The sequence below is a fragment of the Diachasma alloeum genome, unplaced genomic scaffold (assembly GCF_001412515.2).
Source record: "Diachasma alloeum isolate Michigan unplaced genomic scaffold, Dall2.0 Dall_scaffold_00294, whole genome shotgun sequence".
In the NCBI taxonomy this organism is placed as follows: Eukaryota; Metazoa; Arthropoda; class Insecta; order Hymenoptera; family Braconidae; genus Diachasma; species Diachasma alloeum.
In genome coordinates this window covers 753,058-771,627 of record NW_021680433.1, presented here as the reverse complement: position 1 = coordinate 771,627, position 18,570 = coordinate 753,058, and the positions used below count along the sequence as shown (strand labels likewise).

General features: G+C 37.6%; 2 protein-coding genes across 2 annotated transcripts in view; one reads left to right on the top strand and one right to left on the bottom strand.

The window, feature by feature from the left end:
• The window catches only part of LOC107039120, a 163,919-nt gene that overhangs the window by 30,543 nt on the left and 114,806 nt on the right, over positions 1–18,570 (bottom strand). The gene's annotated exons all lie outside the window — the stretch shown is intronic.
• Positions 9,824–12,752, top strand: LOC107039167. Its single transcript, XM_015258652.1, has 4 exons — positions 9,824–10,052; positions 10,119–10,183; positions 11,149–11,269; positions 12,363–12,752. The coding sequence occupies exons 1-4, from the start codon at positions 9,920–9,922 to the stop codon at positions 12,488–12,490; spliced, it is 447 nt and encodes a 148-aa protein (XP_015114138.1). The 5' UTR covers positions 9,824–9,919; the 3' UTR covers positions 12,491–12,752.

Here is an 18,570-nt window from a genome sequence, read left to right as displayed (position 1 = left end):
ACACACACACACACACACACACACACACACACACACACACACATACAAACATTTTTCTAAAAACTTCATAGAATGTTTCTAGAGGCCGTGAACTGTGGTGATATGTTGAAATCTCCAGTTTCGATTGTCAAGATTTATACAATAACTCTCGAACTACTTTATTTTGTTGATTTTTTTTTATTTCAAAGATGTTTCACACCACGGTTCTTTTTTTACATCTTCAATTACTTCTAATAATACAGACGTGAACAGATGCCACATATTGTCCTCACCTCAGTGGTGAGAAAAAAAACTCATGAAGAAATGATTGAGTACAAATGCTGAGAAGTTGCGAAACAGTTTTACATAAAAGAACGGAATAACCCCTTTTCACGGCCACAAAGACTCTGCTCTCTCCACAATTGGTGGCCAGTGCATCCGCACAGTACCCAACAATCCCGCGGTTTATGTGGTGGTAATCTTCTCTGTATGGTATGCACCAAAACTTTATGCCCCGAAGCTTACAAACTCATTTTCAAAGTTTCCACCCACTTATCGATAAATCGTTACCCCGACTTTTATCAAGTTAGGGAGGGGAAGAGTTACTGTCAAAGGCCGGGAAGTCTTTCGTAGAAATTTTATGGGAGAATTAAAATGTTGCCTTAAAAACAATGGCTTGGAAGAATAATGTTACACTCAAACAAAAAAAATTACTTATAAACAGCGGAAAAAATACTTCTATCCAGGAACAAGGGGTTTCTGGGAAAAGGCAAATTTTGAACTTCCTCGAACTGACAAAAGAACTGAATGCAAGTATCATGTGTCGAGTACCTGGGCACTGGTGAGAAGTACCTCGGTACTTGTCACAAGTACTTTTGTTACTCGGGACAAGTAAAAAAAGTACTTGTACTGAGTACCCGGCTGGTTCTTTTCAAAAGTACCAACAGAATTCAATGTAAGTGGCAATAGTACTCAAATCCAGTCCTCATAATTTTCTTCAGGAATTTATTCAAGATTAAAAATGAAGATCCAAATATTGAAGCACGAGTGAACACCCAGAAAAATCTGAAGGTAAAATACGTTTTTGAAGTGATAATTCACGTTTTCAAAAACGTAATTTTCTCAAACGGGTAAATTACATTTTTGAGATCGTAAATTACGATCAGAATAACGTGAATTACGATTTCTAGAACGGGAATTACGATTCTCAAAATTGGAAATCAATTCGGTTTGGAAAGCTCCCATAAAAATCACAATCTACTGAATTGTTCCTACAAAATATCTTCTTCTGAATACTTCTATTTCCAAAAATGCGCAAGAAAGCTCATTTTATCCGTCGATAATATTCGCTTTTCTCAATGAAGTAACCAATTGGAAGTACTGAAATTAAGTCATAACAGTACTTGAGAGAAGTTCAAAAATTACTTTCCACCAGTACCTTTGGTACTTGTGAAAAGTACTAAAAGTATTAGCAGAAAGTAGTGAAGCTACTTCCTCCCAGTACTATTTATACTTGATCGGCAGAGGCGGTATTTCACTCAAGGACACAAAAAGTACTTGGGACAAGTATTTTTTGAACCTTTTACAAGTGAACTTCCCAACTATCTCGTTTAGTTTCGGAGATATTTTTGAAAAACTCACCGACTCAATTTTTTTTGGTTGTGCTTTTTCAAGGCACACCCCCTTCCCCCTTCCTCGCCACCCCCTGCCGTCCTCCAAATTTTTGTAAGAATTCGCTATCTGCCTTAATTTCGAAGAGATTTTTGAAAAACCCCAACGATAACCCACCCTTTCATACAACACCCCTCTTTGCAAAACCCTCCTCTTTGCAAAAATCCCACTCAATTTGAAATTTTTCTAGATTGTAGAAAATATTTTTTCTAAAATTAAGTATATTTTGGGTTAAAATTAATCCCAATTTTGATCATTAACTTTAAACGATTTTTTTCTAAAACATTTTGCTAAAGCTAATCCACTTCTTTTCTCGATGATCGTAAATTACGTTTTTGAAAACGTGAATTACCATATCACAAACGTATTTTACCTTCAGATTTTTCTGTGTCGGCTTCTGCTTCAAAATTTGGATGTTGATTTGTAATCTCGAATGATATCCTAAAAAAAATTATGAGTACTGAATTTGAGTACTATTGTTTACATTGAGTTCATTTGGTACTTTTGAAAAGAACCACCCAAGTACTCAGTACCTTTGTGCTTATTTTTTTGTGAACAAGTACCTTTTTCACTTGTCCCGAGTATCAAAAGTACTTGTGACAAGTACTGAGGTACTTCTCACCAGTACACAGGTACTTGGTGTATGATACTTGTATCCAGTTTTTTTGTGACTTTGATGTACAAAAATGAAGTACAAAAATGTGTCTTTTTGACCTGTTGGTCATTACACATCAAAAAAAGAAAATATCATCAAAATTCATCAATGGCTCAGTAAATACATTCTAATGCCTTCTTGATTAAAGAGAATTGAGTCATCCACTATCATGTTACAAAAGAGCGTAATGACGTCTTCCTTTTTAATGACAGTATTATCATCATCGAAATCCAAATGACAATTTTTTTGTATTAGAAATTTTAATTCATAATAACTAAGCATATTACGGCTACGCCCCCTGCTTGCTAACCCCCATATGACTCCCATATGACCCCCATGATCCTTATTCTAACCCTTACGACCCTGCATCTGACTCTCGTGACCCTCATTATACTCTTCGTGGCCCTTATTTTGATCCTTCATTTCTGACCCTTAATTTTGGAGTCTTAATTTCGAGTATCAAATTTTCATTACCAGAAGTCGATTTGGATTTTTATAATATACAGGGTGTCCCTTTTGAAAAAATTGGGTCAAATATCTCCTAAGGCGGGCAAGTAACAAAAAAATGTTCGATACAAAAATTGTAGGGTTTTGAGGGGGGCATTCAATGCATTCATTATTTTGAGCTATCAAGCTCATGCTTGGCAGCTGCAAGGCCAAAGCGCTTTTTATTAAAATGGCAACCGCATTTTTCACCCCAATGAAACTTGTTCATCTTGATGAATTGTGTTCAGATACCTCATCATTCATGTAATTTCCTCTCATTTTCCTATAAAAATGCCACAAAAACGAATTCTGCGGTCACACTGAAGATTCAAACATCCTTGGCGCATCTTGGTGTAATTGTTCCGTTGATCTGTTTACCAACAGGAGTTATTAAATGTAAACAATAATCAAATAATTTTCCTACTTAATAATAATAATAATAATAGTAATAATTTTACTACTTCGAGGATTCTTGTATTCTAATCAGTGCCAATTCAACCAGAAATGAATTAGTATCACTTGTCATTTCATTAAACACATCACGATGTATTCAGTGAGTGAATAGCGCACACATGTTCATGCAATTTTTTTCTTTTTTTTTTTTAGCGCAAGAGATGCGAAGCAGACTTTACCTCCACGTGGTGCATCCTGGGTCACGCTAAAAAAGTCTGAATCTTCAATTTGACCACAGAACTCGTTTTTGTGGCTTTTTTCGAGTAAAATTCGAGGAAATTACATGAATAACGAGGTATCTGAAAACAACTCATCAAGATGAACAAGTTTCGTTGGGGTGAAAAATGCGATTGCCTTTAAAAAAAAAAGCACTTTGTGCTTGCAGCTTGCAAGCATGAGCTTGGAAGCTCCAAATAATAAATGCATCGAATGACCCCCTCGAAACTCTACAATTTTTGTATCTAACATTTTTTTGTTACCTGTCCGCCTCAGGAGATATTTGGCTGCATTTTTTCAAATAGGACACCCTGTATATATAGAGATAGAGATATATGTATAGACCATTATTTTAACTCTTGTGATCTTTGAAGATAATCAGGCGAGGAGGAAATGTAGGAGGTGAGGCGGAGGGGTTTCTATTGTTTTCCTGCAGAAAACCAATCGCTGAACAAAAAAATTTTTCCCATTCGGATTCAAAATTCAGGCAATATCAGGAAGTATCTCCGGTTAAAAATTATTTTTGGAGCTAATCAACTTTATTTGTATCTGTTCCACGCATTGAATGATTTTCAGATTGTTATTTTTTTAATAAATGAAAAAATATTAATCCATGCGAAAAAGTGGCAACATCGGTATTTTTTTTTTCACCAGGAGCTGGTACCACTGGCTCGAGGGAACTCCATTCACAACGCTTCATGGCTCTCTCTCAAGAGACGTTTAAATTGACCGCGCTACCCTCACCCGATCGGTACTTGGGATGTTGCTGCACTGAGAAAAATCCGACGCTCGTTCAAGAGCGCAGCGTTCATTTCAAGGCATTGCGCCCATAAATGCGTTCAAAGTTTCGCGCCTTTGATTTCAAGGAATTTCCGATAAAACGGGCTCTTGAATCAAAGGCGAGAAAATCTTCATTTGAAAGGTCTACAAGACTGAATCAAGAGCAGAAATTGAGAATGGAAGGGGAGAGAACACTAACCTAATGTTATAAACTAATTGGAGTGTAGGGGAAAAATATGGAGTGAAAAAGTGGTGAAACGGACTCTCTTCAATTGTCCATATCTCCCGACTGAATACCGTAATTTGAATAAATCAGATTTTATTTTGGAGTTTGAAAAAACCTTTGAAAATTATGTGAAAAATTTGAATATGCTATTTTCCATCATACCTGGTTTATATGAGCCTGAAACTGGCGAACAATTCTGGCAAACGATATCCACAACTTTTGGAGTGGACTATACTGCCCATGCTCCAAAGGGACCGCGGACGAGCGTAAATTTTTTTACCCCTAATTTTTATAAATAATTAAGGAACATGACAAAATATGTTTAACCTTACCTCTCCATGTGCAGATATTATTTGAATGAAAAATGAAATTGCTAAATTGAAATAAAAAATTTTAACATTGGGACTTAGAGAGGGGGTGGAGGGGGGATACATAATAAGGGAGGGTTGAAAATTTTACCCAACAAGGGGAGGGGGTTTCAGAGTCTATCTGAGCCACCCCTATCCCTCCGTTCGCATGCGTCAATTAAATAAAAAAATAAAATTGTTAAATTTAAATAGAAATTTTGAGAATTTGGAGTTTGCGAGGGGGTGGAGGTGGGATGCACAATAAGGGAGAGTTGAAAATTTTACACAACAAGAGGGAGGGTTGCAGAGTCTATCTGAGTCACCCCCATCCCTCCGTTTGCATGCGTTAAATAAATAAAAAAATAAAATTGTTAAATTTAAATAAAAATTTTGAGTAGTTGGAATTTGCGAGGGGGTGGAGGGGGACGCACAATACAGGAGAATTCGAAATTTTACCCAACCCCCTCCCCTTGTCGGCTAAAATTTTCAACCCTACCCTATTATGCATCCCCCCTCCACCCCCTCTCGAACTCCGAATTTTCGAGATTTTCTTTTTTATTTGACAATTTAATTTTTTTATTTAAGCAACGCATGCGAACGGAGGGATGGGGGTGGCTCAGATAGATTTTGAAACCCACTCTCCTTGTTGGCTAAAATTTTCAACCCTCCCCTATTAGGCATCTCCCCTCCACCCCCTCTCGAAATCCCAATGTTAAAAATTTTTATTCAAATTTAGCAATTTTATTTAAATAATGTATGCATATGGAGGGGTAAGGGTGTGTTAAACATATTTTGTCATGTTCCTTAATTATTTATAAAATTATGTGTAAAAAAGTTGACCCCCGTCCGCGGTCCCTTTGGAGCGTCGGCCGTACAGTCCGCTCTAAAAGTTGTGGATATCGTTCGCCAGTTTCAAGCTCATCGTCCTCATCACATCACGTCTTTCCGACCAATGAAAAAAATGCGTCTCAACTGCGCCTGTTTTCGTTGGTTTTCGTCGTGTTGATATTCAATTTTTTTCAGCGTGTCCGTGCATGAGTCCGGCGACACACGGCTGTGGGCTTTGGAAAGAAGGGGGGCGGGCCTCCCTGAATTCGCAGAATCGTTCAATGTATCTTTCTCATCGCTGGCGCGATTTGTTTTTGTCGAAGAAAGATCTGTTTTTTCGACCTCTGGGCGTTAAAACAAATGTACATACCTGTGAAATGTATACATTTTTCTCACCTCGAATCGTAAGTCATGCTCACAATTCATCGACGTGAGACATTGAATCAATTGCCTTAGACTTCAATTTTGATTCGTATAAATCAAGAGCGTGAGGAACTTTAAATCAAAGTTTTCCTACCGTTGAATAATTCGCGTCAACATTGAACTGAATCCCGGCGACATTGAATTAAGAGCGCGGCTTTTTGGCGGCGGAAAATAGGACCCCAAGCGCCGAAAATTATGAATCAATGGTGCCGCCCTCGATTCAAGAGCGCGACTTTGAAACAAAGTCGGTGCTTTTGAATTTTTTTCGATGTCGAGCGTGACTTTGAAATAGCGTCCAGATTTTTCTTAGTATACTCGTTTGGGCTACGTGCGTAGAAATTTCATTTTTCAGTACTTTTTTCGCTATGATTAATAAACAAGGCTCCTAGACGACAATCTTTTTCACTCAAAAAATCATTGATCACATGTTCTAAATGTGTCTAAACTTTCATGACTTTGGCTGCATTTTTTCCTTGGGTTTTGCAGTTTTTTGGTGATTTCCATAAGAGAAACGGGTTAAATGACCACTTCTTCAAAAATTAATAATAAATTAACCATGCTCCCCAGCAGTCTGAAACTTTGCACACGCCTTTTCCATCATTTAAAGAATACGTAAAAAAAAGGAAAAAATGGCTGCTTTTTTCTAACCCTCCGCCCGATTATCCTTAAGCTGACCTTTGTAATCCTTAACCCGACGCATGTAACCCTGATTTGTATCCTTGATCTGATTGTCATTATAACCCTCGTAAGCCTTAATCTGACCCTTGTAACCCTTATTCTGACTCTTGTGCTGTTAATTAAATTGATTAATTGAATTAAATTCATTAAATTAAATTAATTCAATCGAATTTATTTTAATTATAGTATAATGATCCTTTTTAAAGATTGAAAATAANAAAGAGCGTGAGGAACTTTAAATCAAAGTTTTCCTACCGTTGAATAATTCGCGTCAACATTGAACTGAATCCCGGCGACATTGAATTAAGAGCGCGGCTTTTTGGCGGCGGAAAATAGGACCCCAAGCGCCGAAAATTATGAATCAATGGTGCCGCCCTCGATTCAAGAGCGCGACTTTGAAACAAAGTCGGTGCTTTTGAATTTTTTTCGATGTCGAGCGTGACTTTGAAATAGCGTCCAGATTTTTCTTAGTATACTCGTTTGGGCTACGTGCGTAGAAATTTCATTTTTCAGTACTTTTTTCGCTATGATTAATAAACAAGGCTCCTAGACGACAATCTTTTTCACTCAAAAAATCATTGATCACATGTTCTAAATGTGTCTAAACTTTCATGACTTTGGCTGCATTTTTTCCTTGGGTTTTGCAGTTTTTTGGTGATTTCCATAAGAGAAACGGGTTAAATGACCACTTCTTCAAAAATTAATAATAAATTAACCATGCTCCCCAGCAGTCTGAAACTTTGCACACGCCTTTTCCATCATTTAAAGAATACGTAAAAAAAAGGAAAAAATGGCTGCTTTTTTCTAACCCTCCGCCCGATTATCCTTAAGCTGACCTTTGTAATCCTTAACCCGACGCATGTAACCCTGATTTGTATCCTTGATCTGATTGTCATTATAACCCTCGTAAGCCTTAATCTGACCCTTGTAACCCTTATTCTGACTCTTGTGCTGTTAATTAAATTGATTAATTGAATTAAATTCATTAAATTAAATTAATTCAATCCAATTTATTTTAATTATAGTATAATGATCCTTTTTAAAGATTGAAAATAATTATTGATAATGGTTGATAAAACTTAATTTGAATAGTATAATAATAGGTGATTAAATTATCCGAAAAACTTATTAAGATTAATGTCAGGTGGAGCGGATCTGAATCTGATCATTTTCTCTTCGATTGACCCCTTTCAAATGCCGATCAAGGACATCAAATCTGAATTTGATCAAATTGGGGTCAGGCAGCCGCCCTCAGGGTGAGATTGTGCCTACCGGATCAGAACTTGATCTGAATCATCCTGCAGTTTTTCGGATCCGATCTACTGAATCAAAATTTGGTCAGGTTCTCATCAGGCATCATTTAATCATGTCTACCTGATCAGAACTTGATCTGAACCCGTCTGTAGTTTTTCGGATCCGATCTGCTGGATCAAAACTTGGTCAGGTTCTCATCAGGCATCATCTGATCATGTCTACCTGATCAGAACTTGATCTGAACCCGCCCGTAGTTTTTCTGATCCGATTTGCTGAATCAGAACTTGGTCAGGTTCTCATCAGGCATCATCTGATCATGTCTACCTGATCAGAACTTGATCTGAACCCGCCCGTAGTTTTTCTGATCCGATTTGCTGAATCAGAACTTGGTCAGGTTGTCATCAGGAATCACCGGATCAGTCGAACCTTACAAAAACCTGATCAACTTCTGATCGTGCTCCAGGTGGGCCTGAAGCAATTTCCACTCGGGTATCTTTCCAACTTCAATCAAGTAGTTTTCCTCCTGGAATCGAGGTGAAAAATATTTGAATCGAGTTGCGATCGTCTCTTTCTATCCTGTCATTCTTTCATCTGCTGTCTTTTTTCGTGGGCGTGTCACTCATGGTATCTTGTCAACTTCGCCATTTATATCAGGTAATTATTGTAATATGGACCTGAGAATCGAAATTGGAAAATTCAAGATATCGCTTATTAACTTCCCCATTAATATCGGGTAATTATTGTACTGGCCCTGAAAATCGAAACTGGAAATTTCAAGATATCACCACGGTTGATGAAAAAGATGTTTTTTTTTATGTCGATGTTTGTAAAAGAATGTTCCTGTGTGTATGTGTGTATAAATAAAATGTTATCTCACAATTTCTTTGAACAAGCGGTTCTATTCAATTTTTTCTCATATAATCGACGCTTCCATGTAACTTAGATCTAATTATATTCTGAGCAATATTGTCTCAGCTGTTCTTTCAATTTTTCAATAAAACTAGCGGAACCGCATGGTACAATAACTTTTTTTTCACAAAGGCGATTATTTCTCCTGAAGAAATAATGGGATTAATTTGTCTTCATCACAATTGATGCAGTTTTATATGACTAATGTTACATACGAACACAATACAGTAGAGTCTTCGTATAAGAAACCTTAGGGACAGTAGGAGAGTGGAATTCCGGTAACCCCTATGCGCCTACAGAGAGGAGCAAAATAGGGATCAGCGGGCTTCAAATAAGATACCTCGCTCGCTGCGCCCAAATTCAGTGAATGAGGTTTTTGAGAAATTGCTGTATCTCGGAAACTACTCGACCAATTGCGCTGAAAAGGCGCTCAGAAGTGCTTCAAAGTAATACCAATTATGTGACGAAATTTCAGATTTTTAGCTTAAACTCCAGTCCTCTTTCTATGAAGATTTATAAAAATTTTCTGAAAAATTGGCACACTCATCCGAACATACATACCCACATTTTCATGACATTCTACGTCATTTCCAGGCAAAATTAGAAGATCATCAAATCAACGATTCCAAAGCTTTTCCTGATTTTTACAACTTTTTGTGAAATAATTAAATTGACAATTACAGTTGTCACTGATATTTTCATTAAAAAAATGAATTTTCCATTACGAAATTCCGTGGAATTTGAGTAGAATAGTCACTCGATAAGATTATGAAACAGAATTTTCTACTTCGAACATTTTCAAGGACGTTGGTATTAAACTTCGATGTGTCAAGATATTCTAGAAAATCTTTTGTCTCCATTAGTAACAAAATGTGTAGACAAAGAAACTTCGTTAATCGACATGATGTCAAACTGATAAGAAAATCAGTCGAGCGCTATAAAAATCGGTGGATTTACCTCAGCAGTCTAGAAGTTTTTCAGACTCCTCAATATAATCTCTACTATTGTGTTAGCATGGCGAGCGTTAATTTTCTCGTTGTGTTCGGTATTCTAGCCATGATCAACATGGCATATTGTGACATAGTTACGGACGTCCCTTGTTACAGAAGACCTTTCCAGACATACAGATTGCGTTGCATCGCCGAAGGTAATTATTAAAAATTCCACAATCAAGAACAACTGCACAAATAAAATTGGATTCTTTTTTTTGTAGAAGGAATTGTGCCGAATGGTGACTTCATACAGATGGATGTGTGCGTGTTCAAGGCTGCTGAAGTAGTAAGACTTTTGATATGAAAAATACTAATGCGACTGTAGCCAAGAGTTCCGGACTACCTGTAAATATTAGGGAATTTTTTAAAAAATCAGATGACGAGCGGTTGGCCCAAGTGGTCGTCAGCAATTTTATAGAAGAACAAGTCGACAAATACTTGTTCGAAGTTGAATTGATACTTGATTCAAGTCGAGGACGTACTTCACCTGAAAACTCCAAGTTTTACTGATACAAGTGCACTAAAAAACTGTTTCATAAATATCCTCCTGACTTCAATCAAGTACACTCAGAAAAAAAATCTTCACTTTGAGATTTCAAAGATCTTAAATTTCAGAGTTTCGGAAGTCTCCACTTGAGATTTTCGAAAGGATCAAATAGAGATTTCTAAGTCTCAATTTGAGTGTCCTTGATCCTTCTGAGAGTCTCAACTTGAGATTTTCGAGAGTCCTATTTTGAGTCTTGATAATCTCAATATTGAGAGTTGCGAAAACATTGAGACTTTCGAAAGTCTTGACTTAAGACATTCGAAAGGTTCGACTTGAGATAGTTGAGTCTTAACTTGAAACTTTCGAAAATCTCAAGTTGAGAGTTTCAGATCTGTATTTAAGAGTTTCGCAGGCGCAATTTAACACTTCCATAAGTGTCAAATTGAATTTTTTTTTTTAGTGTACTGATTCCATTCAGATCGAGTCATAGAATTTACTCGAATCAAGGCATAAAATCTATTTGAATCAAATTAAATCCAACCTTCATCAAGTCGCTATGCTGATTTGCACCTCTCTCAGGCCATATCTTGCCGATATGGTTCACTTAAACTCAGATCAAATCAAATTCGTCGATTTGACTCACGATTTATTGTTTGGCGTAAAAACATATAATGATTATTAAAGGATAGAATTGAGAAATTTGGACATCAATATGCGAATAAGATTTTCCTAATCGAAAATATATTCTTCACTTTGTTCAACAGGTCAACGAAGACGGTGACATAGATGTGGGGAAATTCGTGAGAATTGTTCAGAATGATGCTATCAATGGTACAATATTTCTTGACAAGTACATTGAAGGCCAGCGCAAGTGCCTAGAAAAAGGTAAAGTATAACAGAATTAAATGTAGAAAATTATAACCACCTCATGGAAAATGATAAAGACATTATGAAACATTGCTGTATTGATTAGTGCGCATTCTATCTAAGCGTGTTCATATTCTTCTCTCAATGTATCTAACACACTCGGAAAATAAACAGATTTTATGTTATAAGTAAAAAAGGGTGCTTCGCGCGCAAAGAATCGCCTTTTTCTTATTAGTATCATAATAGTCCATTTTGACACTAGGCCTTGAAAACCTACTCTGGCGAATATGACACCCAAAAAAAAGTGGGCCTGAATCAGATCGAAAAATCGGTCTGAAACAAATCGGAATGAATCATGCCGAGAATTGACTTGTTTCATGTCGAATTGATGGCATGAATCAAGTCGGACTCGGGCCGACTTGATTCATGCAAACCGGAATATCGGTCCGATTCAGGTCGATTTCTCAACTTGATTCAGGCCAACTTCAGCTTCATTTAGGTCGATTAATCGGTTTGAATCAAGTCGTTTATACTGGAAAAATAGGGGGGGGGGGGGACAGTGGTAAATCGAGAATTCAATACAACCCCCCCCCCATGTATCCGGCCACACACAAAGCTCCCCTTATGTAAAACCTTCTCCTTGACGATGACCCATGGCCCCAAATCGGCTTGAATCAAGCCGAAAAATCAACTTGAATCAAACCCAAAAATCTACTTGAATCAAATCGAAAAATCGACTTGAATCAAACCAAAACCCTCTTTCTTCGGCTCGGGCGGTAATCCACGGGCGGGTTAGAATCTCTTGTTTTCCACCCTTCGTGCACAATATACTATCGTCATTTTCTCCCTGATGAGAGCAGGAGGAAAGTGGGTACTTCTCGCTCTAGGGTGAAAAGTAATCACTTTCCTCCTGCTCATCAGAAAGTAAAATCCAAACTTTTCTCTGCAGGCGCGTTAAGAAGTAGCATGCGCACCTCGAGCGGGGAAAACATGACTTTCCGGACTTGGTGCACAATACACAATTTCTCTTCTCTGTATATGATAATAAATGCCCCGAAAATTCCTCATTGCTGGAGTATTCAAGTCTTAATTCCTCTGGTGATTATTACAGAGACATATGACAATGCGCAAGAGGCAGTCAAAGCTTGGAACAATTGTGAGAAGGACACGAAAGTATTCTTGAAGCAGGCACTATGCAATGACTACGAAAGAGACGCTCAGAGTTCTGAACAATTGTGAGAATGAGTGTGACACTGAAATATTATTGGGGATAGCAGTATGCAAACGATGATGTGGCAGGAATTTCAGTAGCGAAGCGGTAAATCGGTTTAGACCTCAGTTGAGTCTTTGAGGAATATCTCCGAATCTTTTTTTTTATCGTTGTTTTACATCGCTTCGCCCCGGCTAGGGTATACTGCGTTGATGATGAAGACTTTAAATGGTTAGATCGCACCATTCTACCCGGCCGGGATTTGAACTCGGAACGTTTCGCATGTGAGGAAATGAACTTACCCACTGCGCCAGGCCACCGGAATTATCTCCGAATCTAAGGGAGGTACCGAAATTTTCGTGATGACCTTTTGTGTAGAGCTAATTGAGGGCTACAAACAAGATTTTAACAAAAAAATTTCCCCATGTCTTCCCCATGGATTCGGAGATATTCCGTGAAAACTTGCCAATAGTAAAATTGACTTGTACCGTTTTACCGCTTCGCTACTGATTTGTTATACGAATTTTCTAGAATATCCAATTGTTCGACAAATTGTCTATTTTTTTTTAATTTGGAAACTACAATGAATGAAGTAACTTCAATGAATGAAACTTTAATTACAATGAATAAAGAAATGTTGATAACCCTGTTTCATTAGAATAGGGATTTTCCATGTTGCACCAGAGAAACTTCGTAATCACTGTCATTACCATGTTTTTAATCATCACAGAATCATTATTGTACATTAATACAATTGGTCTTTTCTCCGTCTAAATAATAATTTTATTCCCAACTAATGAAGTCGTTAGTTGGATCAAAGAAACATTTGTTCATGTTGTGACGTGTGGAGATATTGACACGTCGATTTTGTTTAGTTAATATTTTATAATGAAATTAAGGCAAAAATGTCTGGGCTGAATAAGCAGTCCCACGCTGACACTTGAGTCCAGCTTCTTGGGATAGAGCTGTTTGACTGTTGTAGCCATTGTCAGTGATGACATATGGCCATGTTAGTTTCGAAAAACCGTGAGAATGCTTATTAAGCATTTCGAGCTAGCAACGGCTCCAAAGCTCTAGAGTAAGGCAGGGTACGGCAGGAGTTAAAGTTGGACGGATGTCCACTCCTGGCCAAAAATCTATAGCAGACCCGCGTAAAAACCGAACCCGTTAAACAGTTGATTTGTAACTCATCCATCTATTATCCATATAATATACTGTTTATTATTAATAGATTGGTAGTGTTCGGCTATTTGAGTACACAATACCTATCCCGATCCTCATCCTAGTCGCGTCACGTTGAATCTGAGCGGACTCCCCGTGAGCTCTGACCGTATAGCTAGCTGAGCATAGGGACGCCATTATCCACAAACTCTGGGCGGAATTACCCACAAACGCGGATGCTGATAAAATAGCCAATAATAACTGATGAAGATATTTTTCTGCTATTGAAAAGGTCGCAATGGATGTGGAAATGTGTAAGAAACATATATTTTGCAATCCACTCAATTATGGACCAACTGAAAATTTGAAAAGTCTTAAATCCCGAGTGGAAATTCAAATCAGGCTGGAGTCCGAAACTGATCCGTAAAAACTGAACAAGGTCAGTTTTTGACAAGACCTTGTAACGCTGTTGAGGAGCCAAATCTGATCCGAATATGCGGATCTGAACTGTTCGACTGATCAGAATACGATCAAGAAAGACTGAGTCCCGACGGATTCATATAGTTTCGTCAGTAACTGGCTGAATACTTATCGGAAACACCTGATCAGAAAAGGCGGACCAGTATCGGATTTCTGTGTTACTTCTGATCAGCCAACCTGATCAAAATTTCCACTCGGGATTCTGGGGTCGAAATATTTTAAGAATTCGGTAGGAAATGATTTGAATTTTTTTTAACGATGTTTTCAGCGGAGAAAATGAAAAATTTTTGTTGGGATTACTTGCTGTCATCAAATATTTGCATAATAAAAGAAGAAAAAAATTTTTCTCTCGGCCTATAGGCCAAACATCCTTAAATTTGAACGATTACAAAGCTTCCATTCGGAAGCAAACTCGCTAATTATACATAACCAATTCCATTAATTCCGAAAAAAATTATGCAATCAGGTGCAAACGAGGAAATCTCCTCGGATGTGTGGAGAATCCTATGCCCACACTCTGCAAGTCCTCTCTTCGTTTTATGGACTTTGGCACATCGTTGCTCCGGAGCAACAGACACGGAAAGTAGTTTCCGAAACTTGCGTAATCCCCACTCGTATAATTACATCCCAGTCGCCCTCTAGAGGGCTCAACTGATGGGATTAAACGTCCAGCATCCTGGAGGATATTGCTTTTTTCCCCGGCGAATTGGATTTCGGCGGGATTTCCGTGATGCGGCGGAGGAGAATTGGAGAAAATTTGATGACGATTCCGTTTAGAACTGTCTGATGCTAGCAGGCAGTGTTAGATCTTTTTGTGGAGAAATTTCGCCAAGTGGAGGGATTGTTTGTTGACATTTTATGGTAAACTGATTCGTTACCGGAATAATCATTCGATGGAGGAACGATTCATTCCGAATTGATTATTGGGGATTGATGATTTGGTGAAGAATGAAATAAGTAGATCAATAAATGAAAGGGATAATCCTTGAGGATGATGATGAAAGAGGCAATGATTATAGAACTGAATAGAGATGATAGTTTGAGATTGATTGAGTTTATGGAATTGACGTGTGATATGACAAGCATTTGGAAACAGCAAAAACTAGGTGTTGGGAAGTCATCTGAATTTAAGGTGTAATCTTCAGAAAATAGGTTTTTCTTACGATTGTCCCATGTTTTCTATAGATAATGTTCATAATGGTTCCCGGACTTTATTCCCCCAACAAAAATTCCCCGGAAAAAATTTCCCGGAAAAGATTCCCCCGAAAAAAAAATCCCCCGGAAAAAATTCCCCCGGAAAATAAATCCCCCGAAAAAAATCCCCCGGAAAAAAAACCCCCAGAAAAAATGGGAATGGTATTCATTCCGGGGAATTTTTTACGGGGGATTTTTTTCCGGGGGAATTTCTTCCGGGGAATTTTTGTTGGGGGAAAAAACTCCGGCCACCGGGGGTTCCCGGACTTTATTCCCCCAACAAAAATTTCCCGGAAAAAAATTCCCGGAAAAAATTCCCCCGAAAAAAAAATCCCCCGGAAAAAATTCCCCCGGAAAATAAATCCCCCGGAAAAAAATCCACCGGGAAAAAAACCCCCAGAAAAAATGGGAATGGTGTTCATTCCGGGGAATTTTTTACCGGGGATTTTTTTCCGGGGGAATTTTGACGGGGGAATTTCTTCCGGGGAATTTTTGTTAGGGGAAAAAACTCCGGCCACCGGGGGTTCCCGGACTTTATTCCCCCAACAAAAATTTCCCGGAAAAAATTCCCCCGAAAAAAAAATCCCACGGAAAAAATTCCCCCGGAAAATAAATCCTCCGGAAAAAAATCCCCCGGAAAAAAAACCCCCAGAAAAAATGGGAATGGTGTTTATTCCGGGGGAATTTTTTACGGGGATTTTTTTCCGGCGGAAATTTTTTCCCGGGGAATTTTTTTCCGGGGGAATTTCTTCCGGGGAATTTTTGTTGGGGGAAAAAACCCCGGCCACCGTTCATAATTTCATTTTTCTGGAAATGAGGAAGAAAATTTTCTAGCAGAATACAACTTCCATAAAAAAAAATACAAATACCAATAAAAATAAGGCAAGTCAGGGCTCAATAAAAAATCAGTAGATAAAACCAACGTCGTTGGTGAGGGTCACAACACGGAAGATTAGATTAATATTAGGCAGTGATTGCAAAAATTCCGCGCCAAAGACGTTGGTTCTATCTTTACTGATTTTTAATTGAGCTCTGACTTGGCTTCTTTTCGTTGGTTTCTATATTTTTTCCAGGTTTTTTTATGGAAGTTGTATTTTTCTAGAAAATTGTCTTCCGCATTTCTTAAAGAAAAATTTTCCTCGGCACAGTGTTTTATACAAAAATAATTATTTTTGTTTTTTAGCAAGATTTCAGTCATTTTTGTAAGGCTAGAAAATAATTAATTTTGTGTTTGTTTACAAACCCCGAAAATATACTGGCCCATATGTAATTCATGAATTTAATTAATAATATTAATTATTTGAAAACAGGGTAAATCTCGCAAAAAGCCAAATACCTTGCAGATCACCTCATTTTTCATATTAATTTTGCATTTACAATAAGTAAATGAGTTGGATAACAGAATGAGTGGAGTACAAGGAGAATAGAGAAAGAATAACATACTATTTCTCTCTCCCTCCTTCACACGCGAGGCTGGTTCACACTGCTATCAACTTCGAAACCCGAAACTCACACTTAGGGCTCGTAGATAATGTTTAATGCGAAAATGAAGATAGGAACTCGTTGCTATGCGCGTAACTTTCTGAATATTGACTTGAACAAAAAAGTGGGCACATTAATGAAAAGCTTGTCTCATTTTTATTTTATTTAATTGGCATGATCCGGCGGTAGTGCAAGAGGTACGTACTTCGTGCATAAATACCCGGCAGCGCTCGGCCTGAGGTGTTGAAGAGTCGGAGTTAAAAATTTTCCTGTGCCGATACGCTACCGCGTATCTCGATGTTGCGAATTGATTGAATGATAGCTTAAAATACAAGAGTAATTTTCAATACAAGAGTAATTTCCCACTTGCTTCTTCTAATTGTGAACTTGCAATTACATAATTTCTCGCAATTTCAGTGAAACTGCCAGTTGATAAAAATTACCGAGACTTTTTTTTACGAATTTTATGATCTAAAAAAAGTTCATTCAATATTTTTTCTCAAATCACAGGGAGAAGACATGAAATAAATAAAATATTATGATGAGACAGATTTTGTTGCTTCACGTTGAACGGCGAGATATTCCATTCATGCGAATGAATACCGTGGGGAATTACGTATAAAGCGGTATTACACGAAATACTACTCCGTGTTGTCAATTTTCACAATTAATGGCCGACTTTTTCGCCACATTGCCGGATTTCGTGGAATTAATATCACTCCTGCGGTTGGCTGATCATTAACACAAACAAATTCTCATTGATGTTGTTATCATTAATCCGAAAAGCCATTCATAATGACTTTAAACCCGGGGCGATAGAGTGCATCTGATAATGAGACTAAACGGATTGATATTCGATTATAGCCTCTCTCAAATGAACAAATTAAATTGAATGAAAAATAAAATAGATATCGCTTTTTTTGCAGTTTTACAGACAGAAAGAAATGTTCAGTAAAAATTACGGAACTCACAATTCATTCACCGATTACGGAATCGACTCAGATAATTTAAGTGACGGTATCGTAATTTTTCACAACAGATTCGGATAAAAATTATGGAGCGCCCCGGAAAAATTCCATGACAGTTCCGTAAAATTTCCTACCACCACATTTCGCTCCGGAATTACGGAAAAGATACGTAATTTTTATTGAATATTTCTATCCGTGCAAATTTCGAAGACTTTTCCATACCGTATGCCATATAGAAATAAATTAAATTGGAAAGGGAAAGGAAAGGCTATTTCTCTGTTTTTTTACACAAATTCAGAATCAAAGTGGTAAAACGGCTTAACTCGATTTGGACTAGTGGCCAGTTTTCAAGAAATATCTCGAAATCTAAACGAGATAGCAAAGTTTTTACTATAATCTTTTTTATAGCCCTAGATCAGCTCCACAAAAAAGTCTGTCTGGTGAGCTGCTAATTTTAGGGTGGATTTGAGAAGTGTTTTCATTGTGTGTTCTAGTAAAATTAAATGATGGACGAGTTAAAATCACATTTATTTGTGGATTCAATCCACTCGTCTAAATGATATTTTCACGTGGGTGATATAGTGGATATTAATTTGGGGCGTGACTATTCGCACCGTTGCGTGAATCACGCCCATACACTCCATACACTCCACGCATGCGTGAAGTTTGTGTGTTTCACGCAGCCGAATTTTCATACTGCTGTGTATTTCACGCAGTTGAAGTTTCATACTACTGTGTGTTTCACGCAGTTGAAGTTTCATACTAGAGTGTGTTTCACGCAGTTGAAGTTTTATACTACTGTGTGTTTCACGCAGTTGTATTTT

Excerpts from the sequence above, each read along its gene's own strand:
- LOC107039167 (XM_015258652.1), top strand. The coding sequence starts at position 9,920 with ATGGCGAGCGTTAATTTTCTCGTTGTGTTCGGTATTCTAGCCATGATC. Across the intron at positions 10,053-10,118 it reads ATTGCGTTGCATCGCCGAAG|AAGGAATTGTGCCGAATGGT; the intron begins GTAATTATTAAA and ends TTTTTTTTGTAG. Across the intron at positions 10,184-11,148 it reads TGTTCAAGGCTGCTGAAGTA|GTCAACGAAGACGGTGACAT; the intron begins GTAAGACTTTTG and ends TTTGTTCAACAG.